The sequence below is a fragment of the Crotalus tigris genome, unplaced genomic scaffold (assembly GCF_016545835.1).
Source record: "Crotalus tigris isolate CLP2741 ecotype Arizona unplaced genomic scaffold, ASM1654583v1 scf7180000024437.13266115, whole genome shotgun sequence".
NCBI lineage: Eukaryota > Metazoa > Chordata > Lepidosauria > Squamata > Viperidae > Crotalus > Crotalus tigris.
In genome coordinates, this window is record NW_024100606.1 from 3,152,659 (window position 1) to 3,169,637 (window position 16,979).

At 37.5% G+C, this 16,979-nt stretch overlaps 2 protein-coding genes across 11 annotated transcripts in view; one reads left to right on the plus strand and one right to left on the minus strand.

Moving 5' to 3' along the window:
• The window catches only part of PLCD3 (phospholipase C delta 3), a 92,652-nt gene extending 86,667 nt beyond the window's left edge, over positions 1 to 5,985 (plus strand). For 8 of the 9 annotated variants that reach the window (XM_039331384.1, XM_039331383.1, XM_039331385.1 and 5 more), the window contains 2 exons: positions 16 to 165; positions 986 to 5,985. In XM_039331384.1, the coding sequence (XP_039187318.1) occupies positions 16 to 165; positions 986 to 1,233 (398 nt within the window). In that variant the 3' untranslated portion in view covers positions 1,234 to 5,985. Of the gene's footprint in view, positions 1 to 15; positions 166 to 912 lie in introns of all 9 variants that reach the window. The other variant, XM_039331388.1, reaches the window with a different exon arrangement.
• Positions 5,986 to 8,136: 2,151 nt separating this feature from the next.
• The window catches only part of NMT1 (N-myristoyltransferase 1), a 36,426-nt gene continuing 27,583 nt past the window's right edge, over positions 8,137 to 16,979 (minus strand). For both annotated transcript variants that reach the window (XM_039331393.1, XM_039331394.1), the window contains exons 8-12: positions 16,669 to 16,777; positions 15,259 to 15,429; positions 14,153 to 14,320; positions 12,414 to 12,551; positions 8,137 to 8,936 (exon numbers count right to left, since the gene is read on the minus strand). In XM_039331393.1, the coding sequence (XP_039187327.1) occupies positions 8,916 to 8,936; positions 12,414 to 12,551; positions 14,153 to 14,320; positions 15,259 to 15,429; positions 16,669 to 16,777 (607 nt within the window). In that variant the 3' untranslated portion in view covers positions 8,137 to 8,915. The remainder of the gene's footprint in view (positions 8,937 to 12,413; positions 12,552 to 14,152; positions 14,321 to 15,258; positions 15,430 to 16,668; positions 16,778 to 16,979) is intronic.

Genomic DNA, 16,979 nt, shown 5'->3' on the forward strand with positions numbered 1-16,979 from the left:
ATTTTCCCTCTGCAGGATTCAATCCATGTTGGAATGAGATGTTGACGTTTCAGATACAAGTTCCAGACCTGGCACTGGTGCGCTTTGTAGTAGAAGATTATGATACAACTTCATCAAATGATTTTGTGGGACAGTTTACATTACCATTGCCCAGCATTAGGGAAGGTGAGTGTTTTTCTTCCAGAATCAAGAAAGCTTAAGTAGGGTGTTGTGCAGTCTCTAGAAGAGTCTGATGGTAATCAAGAAGTAGCAGAAATTCTATACAATTTTTGTTTAATTGGTTTTAGTTCTGAGTTAGTGGACTTTTATATCTGTTGAATAGATCCACCACCCTAAAGTACCAGCTCTGATGGGCTCTACATAGAGGTTTGCCTGTAGAACAAATTTGTGAAGTGAATTTAACCAATGGCACAAAGCAAGATGTATTAAAAACAAGGTTTCAGTATTAAATTGCTTCAGCAATTACCTTTCAGACATCTTAGGATCAGAGGCTGCAGAATTTGCAAATTGCTGCATTTGGTGTGACTCCCAGGACATCAGATTACAGGTTTATTTAGATTATCCTGTGATTTATATTACCTCAGAACTGGCTATGAACTACATGATAGCAAAAGCACTTAGATTTATATACTGCTTCACAGTGCTTTATAGCCCTCTCTAAACAGTTTACAGAGTCAGTATATTGCCCCCAACAATCTGGGTCCTCATTTTATCGACCTTGGAAGGCTGAGTCAACTGAGCGGGTGAGGATTGAATCCCTGGTAGTCAGCAGAATTAGCCTGCAATACTGCATTCTAACCACTAATAATCCATGACTTTATATAACAGAAAAGGTCATGTAGAAGAAATATATACTAGTTAGTGAGCACCACAGATCTGTTCTCAGACATCCTCCTGTAACTTTCTCTTCAGGCTACCGGCATATCCATTTGCTTTCCAGGGATGGTACATCCCTATCTCCAGCTACACTTTTTGTACACATTAGATGCAGGAAGATGTGAAAACTATAATGAAGGTCGATTTGGAAAATGTGAAAGTGGATTGAGAAGGTCCAATGAGCCCACAGAAGAATGGATGAATAGCTGTGCTAATTCTGGATGCCATCTGCTACTAAATCAAATAAGGTCGGAAGCAGAGAAGAACCAAAGTGTTGCAGCCAGAAGATCCAGACTGAGAGAAGAGCATGATGTCAATCCTTACCTGAATATGCAGGCTATTGTATTAGGGTCATAATTTAACATTCTTCATGTAGTTGAAGCCAAAAGCTACTTAACCTAAAGATTCCTAGAATGCTTTCCTAGACAGGATTTTAGTCTGACTAAATATTCCACCTTATTCTCTTCTTTATAGTGCCCTGCAAAAATACACACTGGGGGTAGATATTTTCTTGTTATTTGTTAGTCACAATAGAAGCCTAATGAAAAGATGTATTATGTTATCTTGCAAACTTGGGCTAGGTCTATTAAAATCTAAGGATTTGAGATAGGTGGACTTGTGACCAAGATTAATGAGTGAAGATGGTGCGATCTATGTAGTAAAGGCCTAAGAGAGTGAAATGTGACCCACAAACTGAACAAAGAATTTGAACTAGCCCAACTGATCTGGAATCTGATTTGAGTATATATACGTTGACAGGCCAGAATGGAGATTGAGCATGAAACTGGGTCTTTATTTGTTTAGGAAATAAACTACTTCATGTAGCATATAACTTAAGATTATTTCAAAGATCATAGTTCAAATAATGAACAGTAGTTGGGACCTTTTAAGACAGAAGATTGTTGAATTTAATTACAAGCCAAGAATAACATAGATATATGAAAATCCTGCACCCCACTTCATCTACTTAGCTTTTCCTGACACTCCAAGACTATTTTAATGAGATTTAAATACTATTCTCTTGAAGGAGCTTGACAAAATTAGTATTAACTTGCTTTTCAAAACATATGTATTTGTATGGTCTTTATTCTGGATGAAAACTAATAATTATTCTTAGGTTTATTTTGATACTTTACATAGATTGATATGGAAAATATCGGTATTCCTATACATTCTCAGACTCATTTGTGGAGAAATATACTTTTAGAAATTAGATTCGAAGCAGTGCATTATTTTCCCTTAGAACATTTTGTTAACTATAAAAAAATCACCAGAGCATTAAGGATGAAATTATTTTTGCTATATTGTTTCTCCTAGTGAATTTGAAAGAACTATATATAGCTTTAGAGCATTTAATCTTTCAGCACAAATTAAAATCAGCTGTTGACGGCTAGTAGCTGTTTTAGCTATTGCTAGTTAAACTGTCAAAGGATTTTACACTACAATCTTACATTATCCTATTCCTACTGGGAGCCATCAAGTTCATCACACTACAATCTTACATTATCCTATTCCTACTGGGAGCCATCAAGTTCATCACAGCCTCTCAATATTACTTTTTATGTGAGTGTTCTTGTGATGATGACGTGTGGGAACACACACACACAAGCTGTTTTGTGTTACTAGAGGAAAGGCAGTCTATAACAATTTAGTGAGGTTTTGTTCCAAGTGAGCAGTTATAAGAGTATAATTTTAACCGATTTTTTTTATTTTTTATAATTTATTGCAGCTTGGATTAGATGAAAGATAAATCCATTGGAAATTTATAGTATGCATCCAGCTTCACAGTAAATATTAAGATGCCATAAAAGGAAACAGTAATAACTCATTTGGTGTTTTTTCAAAGCATTTCAAGTAACGTACCTTATAAAATACTGTAGTTTATAATTTGCAATAGTTTCTTGAAAAAGTTGGCTAACTATTTATAATTTAGTAACTACCGTAAATGCCGGCGTATAAGATGACTTCCGCGAGCGCTGAAATCGGCACCAAAGATGGGGGTCGTCTTATAAGCCGAGTCATCTTATACGCTGGAAATACTGGTAGTTTCCGGCGTATAAGGCAACATTCTAGGAATGCGGCCTGGCTATAAAGACGGGGGTCGTCTTATACGCCGGGTCGCCTAATACGCCGGCATATATGGTAAACAACTTCTGAACATTTAGTAGCTGCTTTTATCATACAGCCTAGTAGTTCTTAGTTTTTGGCTGTTCAGCCTCAATACAAATAGAGTGCAAGGTATTTCCCAAGCATTCAAAAAGAAGCCAAATGAATCTGAGAACTGAGTTTGGATGACAACATACATAGAACAAGAAGGTATGTAATTATTTTAGCACTACTTATGAATATTTTCAGTGAGGCTTCAAGTAAAATTCTTTATTGATTATTCTCACCACACCCAGATTTTTAGCAAAGATATCAGACACTATCAAGAGGTCTGGCTGGTTACTGCTCCTATTTCCCGTTTGGCTCAGCAGATTCTTTGGATTTGCCCCCCTTCCAATTTTTCTAGGCAGATTTCCAAACTATGACCATTTCCTTCCCATGTTCCTTCTTACAACTAGATCTACCTCATGAAGCAGCAGCCGCTTGCTTTCTTGCAGGTTATAATTAGTACTTCTAGACAGGAGAAGGCTTGTTTACTAGAGAATTTTGGAAGTATCTTTTAAAAGCTTCTAACTTGGGATGGAAAATCTAGGTCATTAGTCCTGACATAGCAAGGAAGACATAGGCTATGGAATTAGCTCAGACCTATTGTTAGACAAGTTCAAATTTCCTTTATGAGTGTACTTTGGGCTGCTATCAGAAGCGTGAGGCTCAAATTTCCATATTTTTCTCCTATAGTATTTGTAAAAATAAATAATGGGCATATCCTTACCTTATGGAATAGAGAGAAGGAAAGATGACCAACTAATGGTAACGTCTTATCATGCAACATGCATTTCAATCTCTTGGCAACAATACAGGATGCAAAAGACAACATAGGGCAACAGGTGGGGTGTTTGAGCAGCAGCTACACATAACTTGTACTATAGAAACCTATTGTTGCAATTTTCAAAAACTAGTCTAAATTGGCCTCCCACCCAAGCAGTGAGATTGGCCTGGAGTCAAATCCCAACTTTACTGAAACATTGTGACTTTATGAAACAAAGTTCAAATGTGGACTGAGAAGCAATCCATGTTTCTTGAGATTTTTAGAGAAAGATGGGTTATAAGTGTAGAAATTAATAAAAAAGTTTTTCCTGGACATTTCTAGATTTTCCTGCAGAATAGATTGTGACCAAGTGATCAAATGGCTAATTTTCTGCAATGGATTTAAATAGTTGAAACACGAGAAAGTCTGTTATGTAATAATTCTGTATGTTCTGTGATATATAGCACTAGACAAAGTTCACTTTTGAGTTTAGCACTTTTTTGCTGGAGCCTATTTAAACTGAATGCAGTTTACAAATCCAGACCTGGCTTCTCTGTGTATAGAAACACTGACGTGTTTATTGTCCTACCCCTCTCTCTTCTCCAATGGAAAAAAGACCTCTATGAACCTAAACACCTTCTAGAATTTGATTTTGTAATATATATATGTATATATGTATCCTTAATGGTTATAAAAATATATGTATGTGTGTGTGTATGTATGTGTGTGTGTGTGTGTGTGTGTATATGACTGTTGTTTGTAATGTATTTAATAAGTAAAATAACATTTTATTTTAGCAAAAGATGTAGTCAGAGAAATTTAATCAGAGTCAAGTTTCATGGAACACCCAAACAAAAAAAAGGGTAAAGCTGTTATTGCTGTGAGGAATTCTGAGGGATCAGTTCCTTTAATGTGTGAAATTTGGGCAATATTGATTGGGATTAATTTGTATTTGTTATATTCTTCTGGCTTGTATAAACAAACTTAGCCACAAGGTTTTTGTTTTGTTTTTGGAAAGCAGGTAAGATCATAAATACAGATTTCCCCCTAAAATCCAGATTTCCTTAGGTTGTGTACAAATAAAAGCTTTTCTCCCATTTGTCAAAACATGTTTGAAAAATGCTAAGTACTTTGTAATGCAAGTATAGCTGAAATATATTTAGGGAGAAAGCCACTCACATTTTAATGTGCAAATGTGTAAGTCAAAACTCATTTACTCAAATTGTCTGAAAACTTTATACCAAGGCAACAACAGCACTTTGACCAAGGTGTATAGCTGAAGCCTGTTATTTTTTTCTTACAGAAATTGAGAAGCAAACCTAAATCTTAATAATTTTATAGCTATTTATTAATAAGAGAGATGATTTATCAATCTGAAATGGTTATGGCGTTTTATCACAAGCAACTACACACGTCACTTAAGATTCTATACCTAGATAGTAAGGAAAAAGTCAAGCATTAAATTAGAAGTTTGCTCAAACGCAATTATCCTTGTTCTTGCAGGCTAACCCATCAATTAAATTATATAACCCTACCAATCTATACTTTAGGAAAACCTGCTTCCTTATATAAAACCATTCAAATTTTATTGTTTTGTTTCTCAGATAAACAGCATAATTTCGAAGGCAACTTTCTTACCATGTCACAGGATTAAGAATTATCCATTCTCAAAAGTCTCCCTACTCTTTACATGTCACTTTTAATTGCAAGTTATGAGAGGCAGGAGAATCAGCCCATATTATGTAAATAGCAATTTATGAGAATGTCATTCTCCTAATCACTGCATATGAAATTATTGAATCACTCAATTATTTATTAGAGGCTGGATGGAAGAAGGTCTAAAATACAGGGTCTGAAAAAGTGAATAGTAACTTTCAGGCATGTGGGTAGAATGATGCTACGAAGTAATGATTTGCTGTTTTGTCCAATGGTTTGACAATGGATTCATGTCAGTCATGCTTGAGCATATTGGAGAGATCTTGAGTGCATCCTATCCATACAAGAACTTATACAGTGAGATTGTACTTGCACTAATGTTCAGCTAGCACATTATTTCTGGTCCTGTATTTATGCCCTACCCCTGCCCTATCCTAACAACTATTATATTGCTATACGTTGCTTTTATTTTTAGGATACAAGCTAGCTAAAATTTTTAATTAATATTTATGCATTAAATATGCTATTTTTAAAGATGGGATGCTATAGCTGGATCTTTGATGAATATTAAGTTCTCAAGTTCTTCCTCATGAAGCATAGAAGGGACAAAAAGGGTTGTTATGCGTTTCTCACATTCAGCAAATGTGGATCAAAACATGCACAAGAGACCTGGGACGCCAAAGTTATCATTGACATGGTTCACATCCAGAACTGTAACAGAAATGAAAATAAAACTACAATAACCAAACAAAATGCTAGAGTTTGGTCTTCCAAAGTGTGTACAGAATCTGGATTCAGCAGCACTTCTGCAATATAAGTGGATATTAGAATGAAGCTCTCAAAGCCTAGAGAAGAATTTCATTTTTTTCATTCAAATGAAAGCAAAAGCATTGTTTTCTATGTTTCCCACATCATATATGGGAATAATTAAATCCCAAAAAAGTTATCAGTGAATTTTCCATAATATATAAAAGGCAACTTGGACACTTAGGAAAGGCAGAAAGATCATACTGAAGTTTTGCCATTTGTACTGTCACTGTGAAAATTAAACTAACTATGCAAATAGAAGGATTTTTTTAAACGTGTAGATCTCTTTCACTAATTGAAAGGAATGACACAAAAAATGTGCAGGTTTTTGGAGAAAATATAATATTTTTCCACAAGATTTGTTTTAAATTTCCAAAATGCCTTTCTTTCTCCAAAGCAGAGGGCAGTGTCTTGAATTAGACATTCTGTGCTATATTGTTTATTACACTTTATCTGCTAACCATCACATACAGTATTTTTCTGTCTATAAGACGCACCCTTGTATAAGACACACTGGCAGGTGAATTTCTCCGTGCAAATCCGGAAGTTCGGCCAGCCGACAATCTTGCCCCCTTCCCCTCCCATTAGTGGCAAGCCCACAGGGGCTTGATACTTGCACCAGGCAGCATGGCAACCCACACAGGCATGCCCTGGGCTGCAGAGGTTACCATTATTTTTCCGTGTATAAGACACATCTGATTTTTGAACAGGGTGTTTGCAGGAAAAAATAGCATCTTATACACGGAAAAATACGGTAGATGATGTTTTTTAAAAGTCATATAGCTAGATGGGGCTCCTTTATCATTGTATTTTCCCTGAAATACTGTAAAAAAAATCTATAATTACAGGCATTTCATTATGCCAATAAACTAATCTCTGCAAGATAAAATAACCTTGATTTACACAGCATAATCAAAGCTTTTCACTGAAAAAATGAGAAGAAATTAACCTTCGTAGTCACATACTAATCATCTTTTGGAAGATTTTTTTTAGTTTTTGTTGTCATACTGTATTGTGACATGATAGTTCGAAATAATGCACTGGAAAGAAGGCCCTTCAGATGTTATTGAACTATAAATCTCAGCACTCCTCATCATGGATCCTGCTGCCTGGACTGCTGGGAACTGTACTGCAGTATACAAACGTCTAGACCAACTATATCCAAAAGCCGGTTTTGACAAAGAAGTATATCTTCCTAAGCATGCTTGCTTCTAAATTCACTCCTATCAGTCAAATTTTGAATTAAGTTTTAACTGGGCAGATAAATTAAGCCCCTTCCCCAAGATGGAATAATTAATAATTGTGTTACTAATTAGCTGCAGTGATTCACTTAACAACTGTGGCATGAAAGGTCATAAAATAGGATAAAACTCACTTAACAATTGTCTTGCTAGGCAGTGGAAATTTTGGACTCTATTGTGGTCGTAAGTTGAGAACTACCTATATAGCCTTACTAATATTTAGCCCACCCACAAAATTCTTACATCCTATAAAATATATTGAACACATTTTGATTATACATTGCCATTTTCATTCTAGCTTGTCTGGTATTTTCTGTTCTAAGTTTTATGTGAACACTAGCAAAATTTCCAGCAGAGCTTCTGATTTTATCAGCCAATTTTCATTGGAGGAAACAGGCATAAACAGTTCTTTTCAAAGCTAGACAATATGAGTTGATTACAAGAAGAGAATTAAGTTTAGAATAGTTGATATGTTAGGTACTATTGCTAGAAAACAAATGGAGATCAGAATTGACAAGAGAACAGCTACAATTCATGCTATTAAATCCCCCCCCCCATTACAATTTGGAAGAAACTGGAGAATTTCCCCAACAGAACCAAGTATGGATTCCATAAACCAAAAGCCACAAATTGTACGTTTGGTTATTCAAACGTTATACTATAGTTTTATTAGTGCACATCCAGGGAACAATAGCTTGGATTCCACCATGAAGTAAAGATCATCCACCATTAAAATAGCCCTTTGGTTTTTAAAAGAAAGTTGTCTTAACCAGGGATTGGAATTAAAAAGGCCATAGCGCTATGTAAAAATTGAAAACGGCTTTAAAACTTCCATTAACTAGGCCAATTATGTACTGTAGCTCAGAATCATTTTTGCATCACAAAGAGAAGAGGGAATGCACTGTACTCTTCTGACGGAAATCCAAAGAGCCAAATTGTTGGTCTTTTTTTTTTTTTTGCAAAAATCATCATAATAAGCCATCAGGCAATTAATATTTCTTTGAACAATTCTAAGATTAAAAAGCTATGCTGCCTGATGGTAACACCCCATTTTCCACTTCAGATGAACAGCAATCATTGTTAAAATATAGAATATATAATATAATTTTTATTATTCACCCGTTAACTCCAATATATGCCAATTGTAAAATCATGAGCTAGTTCTCAACAGTTACATTCCCTTGATCATGTTGTATGAGGGGCAGGGGAAAGACCATGAGCTGGCAGAAATACACTGGTGTGCTCCATGGCACATGATACAATCATCAGAAATGTCAGGTCACATTGCCAATGCAGTGGGCACCAGCTCCTCCCCAGGATTCTGTCACTTCCATGGAACTCTGAACCATGAGGACGGCAGTTCCATGTTGGCAATTGGCCCCACCTTCAGTTTCCGCCTGCCCTTCTTCGGAGAAAATTGATTATTGCAGCACCAAGCCAACCTATGGAAAATGTTCAAGATATAAAGGAAGGGTTAACAAGTATTTCCGTTCTTTGGACTCAGCAGGTCTATGCATTACTCACCTGACTAGTGAGTCCCACCCTGCTCTATACTCAAGCAGATTGTCTTTTGAGTACTGAAAAGGCTGGCCTTTAATATTTTTTCAGATTTTACTTATGCATAATAGCTAAAAACTGAGGGAAGATTATTTTTTTTCCCAGATTTACTCCAAAGAAAGTCTGAATTTGAGACCCCTTCACAAAGATCAGAAGTAAAAACCAATAAATAAACAGGCAGATATCCTGCTTATTCTGCAAATTAAGGCATCCCAAGCTTCACTAAAATCATTGCTAAACATTTTCCTTCCAGCAAATGTGTTCATGTGAAAACCAAACTTTCACGTATGTATCTCAGCATTATTCAATAATCTACAGTGAGGAAAAAAATTATTTGATCTCCTGCTGATTTTGTACGTTTGCCCACTGACAAAGAAATGATCAGTCTCTGATTAGGTATACTACCAGAAAAGTTTGATAAGCAAAGTGTATATTTAACATTGCATGTACTAACAGCAGCGAGGATTGTATTTGCTCAGCATTGGAAGAATGAAGAAACACCACTAGATGTAATCAAGAAGATATTGGACTGTGCTGAAATGGACAGACTTACATTGGAGATCAAAGAGAAAGAAGATACAGAATATTTTCAAACATGGAATTTATTTTATAATGGTTGGAAAAAAAGGGGTAGAGACTAACAACGTAACTTGTATTATTAAGCAAACAAATTAACTCAGATAACATGATGCTTATTAAGCATTAATCAAATGTAATAATAGAAAATTAATAAAAAAATGGGAAAAAAAGAAATGATCAGTCTATAATTTTAATGGTAGGTTTATTTTAACAGTGAGAGACAGAATTACAACAAAAACATTCCCAAAAAAGAGTTGTATTTTAGTGAGTGAAATAAATATTTGATCTCCTATCAGCAAGATTTCTGGCTCCTAGGTGTCTTTTATATAGGTAACAAGCGAAGATTAGGAGCACTCTCTTAAAGGGAGTGCTTTTAATCTCAGCTTGTTACTTGTATAAAAGACACCTGTCCACAGAAGCAATCAATCAATCAGATTCCAAACTCTCCACCATGGCCAAGACCAAAGAGCTGCCCAAGGATGTCAGGGACAAGATTGTAGACCTACAAAAGGCTGGAATGGGCTACAAGACTATCGCCATGTAACTTGGTGAGAAGGTGACAACAATTGGTGTAATTATTCGCAAATGGAAGAAACACAAAATAACTGTCAATTTCTCTTGGTCTGAGGCTCCATGCCTCACCTCGTGGAGTTTCAACGATCATGAGAAAGGTGAAGAATCAGCCCAGAACTACACAGAGGATCTTGTCAATGATCTCAGGGCAGCTGGGATCGTAGTCACCAAGAAAACAATTGGTAACACACTACGCCATGCAGAATTGAAATCCTGCAGTGCCTGCAAGGTCCCCCTGCTCAAGAAAGCACATGTACAGGCCTGTCTGAAGTTTACCAATGAACATCTGAATGATTCAGAGGAGAACTGGGTGAAAGTCTTGTAGTCAGATGAGATCAAAACCAAGCTCTTTGGCATCAATTCAACTTGCCGTGTTTGGAGGAGGAGGAATGCTGACCCCAAGAACACCATCCCCACCGTCAAACATGGAGGTGGAAACATTATGCTTTGGAGGTGTTTTTCTGCTAAGGGGACAGGACAACTTATCAAAGGGACGATGGACAGGGCTATGTACCATCAAATCCTGGGTGAGAACTTCCTTCCCTCAGCCAGGGCATTGAAAATGGATCATGGATGGGTATTCCAGCCTGACAATGACCAAAACACATAGCCAAGGCCACAAAGGAGTGGCTCAAGAAGAAGCACATTAAGGTCCTGGAGTTGCCTAGCCAGTCTCCAGATCTTAACTTCATAGAAAATCCATGGAGGGAGCTGAAGATTCGAGCTGCCAAACATCAGCCTCAAAACCTTAATGACTTGGAGTGGATCTGCAAAGAGGAGTGGGGCAAAATCCCTCTTGAGATGTGTGCAAACCTGGTGGCCAGCTGCAAGAAATGTCTGACCTCTGTGAGTGCCAACAAGGGTTTTGCCACCAAGTACTAAGTCATGTTTTGCGAAGGGGTCCAATACTTATTTCACTTATTAAAATGAAAATCAATTTATAACTTTTTTGAAATCTGTTTTTCTGGATTTTTTTGCTGTTATTCTGTCTCTCACTGTTAAAATAAACCTACCATTAAAATTATAGACTCGTCATTTCTTTGTGAGTGGGCAAATGTACAAAATCAGCAGGGGATCAAATAATTTTCCCCCTCACTATAGATCCAAAGAAGTAATGGATTGGGACATATATATTGTACTGGCTGGGATTTCCTTAAATCAACCATACCTCAAATCAATGCAGATCAATGCAAAACTCTAATACATGCATGAATATTATATATGAACTGGCTAAAGGCTATACCAAGAAAGGATGGAGCAAGATTAAAAAAATCCTTATTCCCACTGAATTTAAATGTCTATAAATTAAAGCTTTCCACTGATCTGTCTGCATAACATACAAATTATTTCCCCACACAGCATTCTTTCTCTTACTTATACATATTCACAGAGAAAGAGAAATTGTTGTGGGATTGGGTTCAGCAAGCATAAACTTAAGCAACTTACTCTGTAGTAAAATAACTAATTTCCATCAGCATTACTCCCACATAATACACAAAAGCTGCTGCTATGCTACGGAACTGTTTTTCCTTTTCTCTTTTTCTTCCTGGGGCACGGGGGGGGGGGGGAGAGAATTTTGTATTCAGAATATAAGCACAAAGAAATCCACGCATGCTTATTCTGTAGCAAGTCCCAAGATACATGAGCCTTACTGCTTAGCACTTCCAGTACTGTTCATTCATGGCACTAACTCTTTTCTTTTGTTCTTGCAAGATATTAAAAAGAGCACACAACTAATATGCTGATCTAAATTTGCAATGAAAGAGATGCAGCAGGCTTCTTTTCCACCCTTGCTTTCATTTGCATCTTTTGCCCACATTCATTCACCTGCTTTCAAAGAAACTTCCTCTGCTACCATATTCTCAGCAACAAGAGAACACCTGGGATACTTCTTCTCTTACCTATGCTTTAGTCACTCACTTTTATTATTTGAATCTCCCACAAAACTGCTGGCTTTCAACATGGTCCTCTAATATTCCATTTTCAGTAAATTTAAGACTCCTCCTAGCTCTTTGGTTCTTTTGAGGTAATTAAAGTAAGAAAATAAGCTACGTTCCTTGGGATTACATTGCAGCTATCATCATCACTTCTCTCCAGCAGCAGATATACCTGTCCTTGTGTGTTTCAATCTGCATAACAATTTGGAAGGTGTATGGATAGTTTTTCATGTTATTTGTCTAACCACATACAAGAGGCAGGATTTGACCCACCTTTTCTGGTCCCATGCTGGGGCATTTCCAATTGTAGAAGTAATACTGCAAGTTTCCATCACCAATTCCAAATTTCAGCTTTTCCAGGAAGGTCTTGTTTTCCATAAGATCCAGTGCATTGAAAACATCAAAACCCTTCTGCAAAAAGAGACAGTTAAAGAATATTTGGTGGGTATATAGAGATACCTTGTAGCTCCATGGTATTAAGGAGAAACATCTTTTGCTCAATTATACTAACTTCATTTAAATGAGCTAACTTTATTTTAAAAAAAAAATCAAGTAGTGAGCAGTCTGCATTTTTCTTCATCTCTCAATCTCTCTAAGAGAGGTTGATTGCATTAACTTTTTTCCCCTAAATGCTAGAGCAGGGCTTTTCAACTGGTGGTACGTGAACCACTTGTGGTACATTAATGAGTGGTAGGTGGTACGCAGCCATATACAGTGCAGGCAAGGACTTAGAGTCTCTGGAGCTGCAGAGTGGCTGGGGCAAGGCAAAGGCCCCAGGCTCTCTTCTGGCTCACCCTCCCCCATGAGAAAGGAGGAGAAGGGGGCTGGAGACAGGAGAGGCTATAAAAGGAGGCAGTTTGGGCAGGAGAGGGAGAGAGAGAAAAAGAAGCAGCCTTGGGAAGGAGGTGGGGTCATCTCTAGCTGCACCGAAGGGGAAGGGGGGGAGAGGAGAAGAGATCAAGCAGGCCAAGCAGGCCGGCCATGAGCCGATCTACAACTTTGTGGCAGCCACCTATGCTGGCAGCAACAAACAGGCAAGAAATGCAGCAGGGGAGGGGTCACCCTCCAAGAGGAATGAAAAAAGGCAGCAATGGCTGGAGGTGAGGCACGAGGGAGGGAGATGGAGAGTGGAAAGATTCTTATGTGCTTTTGTGACTTTGAAGTTCTGGGATTTGTGCAATGAGGGCTTTGTGTTCTTAAGGAGTGTTTGGCAATTTCTATTTGGCTGATGGCTGATGTCTCGTGTTAGTTTCTATTGCTCTGCTATTGTGAGCTCTAAGTTTTGTTGCAAGGGATTTTGAAGTATTTTTCTCCTGAATGGATTTTGACGGTAGCAGGAATCCTTTACTTATGAATGGAACCATTTGGGGAGGCTGCCTTAGCGGGCAGCCAATACTTACTACATTTTTTTTCTTAAGTGCCAGCTGCGCTCCTTAACTTTCCTTTCTAGCCAGTAACTAATTCTTAAAGGGGAATGTGCCTTTTTAAGCTAGTTCACTCAGCAGCTTGTCTTTTCTGTCTCTGGAGGCTTTTCCTTGTTTGATGAATATATGGAAGAGAGAAAATATGGGAGGGGGGTTCAAATTCTTCCTTCAGAAGGAGGTGGGCATGAGAAAGAGGGAGGCAGGGAAGGAGGGAGGGAGGGAAGTCCCACTTTAGCACTTGCCCACCAGCACCCCTGCCATTGACTTTGCTTGTCAAAAGGTTGCAAAAGGGGATCACATGACCCTGGGACACTGACCATCATAAATATGAATCAGTTGCCAAGCATCCAAATATAAATCACATGACCCTGGGCATGCTGCAATGGTCATAAGTGTGAAAAATGGTCATAAGTCATTTCAGTGCAATTGCAATGGTGAACAGGCTTTTTTTTTTTTGGGTCATCAAGTTTTTGACACCTTACTAGGTGGTACTCGAATACTGCTATATCCTAAAAGTGGTACAGTCGATGAAAAGGTTGAAAAGCCCTGTGCTAGAGCATTTAGAAGCAAACCAAGAGAGAAACTTACCAATTTGGCCAGTATGAGAGCATCATTCATGAGGTCAAGAAGCGGTGTTTTGGTGTGGACATTGTAGAAAGAATAGGCTGCCTTCAAACTCTTGTGTGTAGGATGGTTCATAATGGTGGAGGGCAATGTGTAGAAACTCAAGAAATCTGTCACCTTCCCATCAGTGTTCTGGTGAAAACAATTAGATTCTTTAGAATTAACTTTTTTTCAGCCTTCAATCAGAGGAAAACAATTGTAACATTAGCACCATCATCAGCTATTATCCCTGTTCTCCATAGTTCATCATAGTAAGGAAATTTATATGGCATTTCCGCCCTTTCTGTATGTAATTCTAGCTTAAATATGAAGCACAATGAATAGGAAATCAGGCAGAAGAGCTCTGTGTACCACTTCAGACCGCAGGTGGTGAAAATGCGATATTTGAATTATTTTTCTCTCTCCCATCGCCTGTCTCAGATTGCAGGATTTTAATAAATAGAATACATTTCTTTGGGATCAGAGAGTTTTAAAAATGGCATTCAGTTTCTGAAATGGTAAAATGTAATTGATGGCCTCCACTTCTTTCACTTGTATTTATTTGTAGGTTGCTTTAAATCTAAACTTTAGATATAGCTGTGCACCATTTACTTTCTGAATTGTTGAGCACCCTGCCCGCACTGGGGTTCAAATATGTGAACAACTGGTTCTCTGTGTGGATGCCGCTTCTGGAAGTCCATTCTGGGCCTGGGTAACAAAAAGTTAGCTACTGGTTCTGCTGAAGTGGTGCGAACCATCTGAATCCCACCACTGCCCCTGCCCCAAATGTATGTTGTCCAAATCAGTTGGTCTTCAAGTCTCATAATTGCTCAGTCTATTGGCCATACTAGCTAGACATTACGGAAGTTGATGTCCAACAAGACGTATGAAGGCTGTTAGGTCAAGGAGGACTGTTTTGCATTTTCAGGTTGTTTCTCAATTTGGAAGAGAATTGAATAGACACTCTGCCAGTATATTTCAAAATGATGGTGAACCAGGCTCTCCCTGCCTTCTGCTATAAAATTGACTGATTGGACTAACAACAACAACAAAAAGCCCTCACTAACAACAACACACAAAAAAGCCCTCACCTCAACAATAAACGTGTCAATGATGTTGGACTGGGGCAAAAACCAATGCTCCACTTCTTCTTCAGTCATGATAGGGGACAAATGGAATTGTTTCAAATATTCTGCCAGAAGCTTGTGAACAACAGGGATATCTTTGCGCTCCATTTGCCTTAGTCCTGGTGTCTTAGGAGTCTAGAAAAAGATATCATTCATTCATTTAGAAACACTCTTAACTAATTCACTTGGTTGAGGATGAAGCAAAGTGTTTCTGTCAGTTTTCAAGCTATATTTGAAAAACTTTCAGTGAAAAACTATTCCTTAATGTTATATTAGCTTTGTATGCAAACAACTCTATAGTTCAGTCAGGCCCTGACAACTCTATAAAAATGATTATCAAGGCTATCTATCAAGGCAACAACACTGAATTAGAAGAACTCAATTCACAGATATTGTAAATTAACATGGGTCTCCTCCTATAATGTCTTGATTTTAGAAGCAAAGAACGAGGTGGTCAAAGAACATTTAAATGTATCTTTAAGATGGGAAATAAGTTGCACAATTCACACCATTGTGCAATCATTAGCGAGGAGAATATTATCTCCAAAACTAATGATCCAGATAGAGCAGAAGAGGGGGGATAATTTTCATATCATTCCTTATATTGTTTCTTGATCTGCATTCCCAAAATATCTGACAGCCATTTTCTTCATGAATTAGAAGCAAATTTTCCGGAATTGAAGAGAGCTCCCTGGAAGAGTTAATGCTCGTGTTTCTATAAAAATCAGACTCTCTAGCACAGAATATTTTATCCAGACATGAACTAAACAGTAATATCTGAGAAGATTCTGCAGTGCACTGGGAGTTACTAAAATTGCCTAAACACACCTGATAGTGATATGGAGAACTATCTCCTCATATAAGAGGATGAATAAAATGGGAAAGCCAAGAACAATGCTTTATACAAAAATATATCTGTTAATGATTCCTACAGACTGACACTCAAGGCCTATAGGAAATACTTATTATTTCAGTTATTTCTTGTGGGATAAAAATGGTTATTTTGACCATGCAATAATTTGTTCTGCTGCACTTTGGGAATGTCTTTTTGGAAAATTTCTAGAACTCCTGAAGAAGTGGAATGCAGAATGTAGCAAGGCAAAACAAGCACAAGCCTATCCTAACATGAAAGCAAAATTTTATTCAGCACTGAAAGTGCACTTTAAATATAACTCATGAAATATGCCCCTTCCCATTAGATTTGATTGTTGTTATTTTTTTAAATCCTGAGACTCTCAGAAACTAAGTTCGGAGGATGGCTGAAACCTAAAACTACCAAAGATAAAGAAAGATGGTCAGCAAGACGGAAAATTTCTTGAGCTTCTGTTATAAAAATAATTCTATAAGGTAGCGTCCCTATCCATAATTACACACCTCGGGAAGCCGATAAAGCTTCATGGTGCGTTGCATAGTCATGTTCCTACTGAGGTGGGAAAATTTGACTTCAATCAGCTTGCGTGGATTCAGTGACCGATGCCAATACCTATTTTTTAAAAAAAGCAATATCCCAGGTTACTCATTCCATTCATATGGTGTTCTTCCTCAAAAGGGGGGGGGAGGTGTCTGGATATCTTGAAACCTATGAACAAGGCTTAGCTCAGTATTAGAACTATATTTTACATTCAAAAATGGAAGTATATATTTTTTTCAACAATTTCCAAATACAATGAGCAGATGTCAATCTA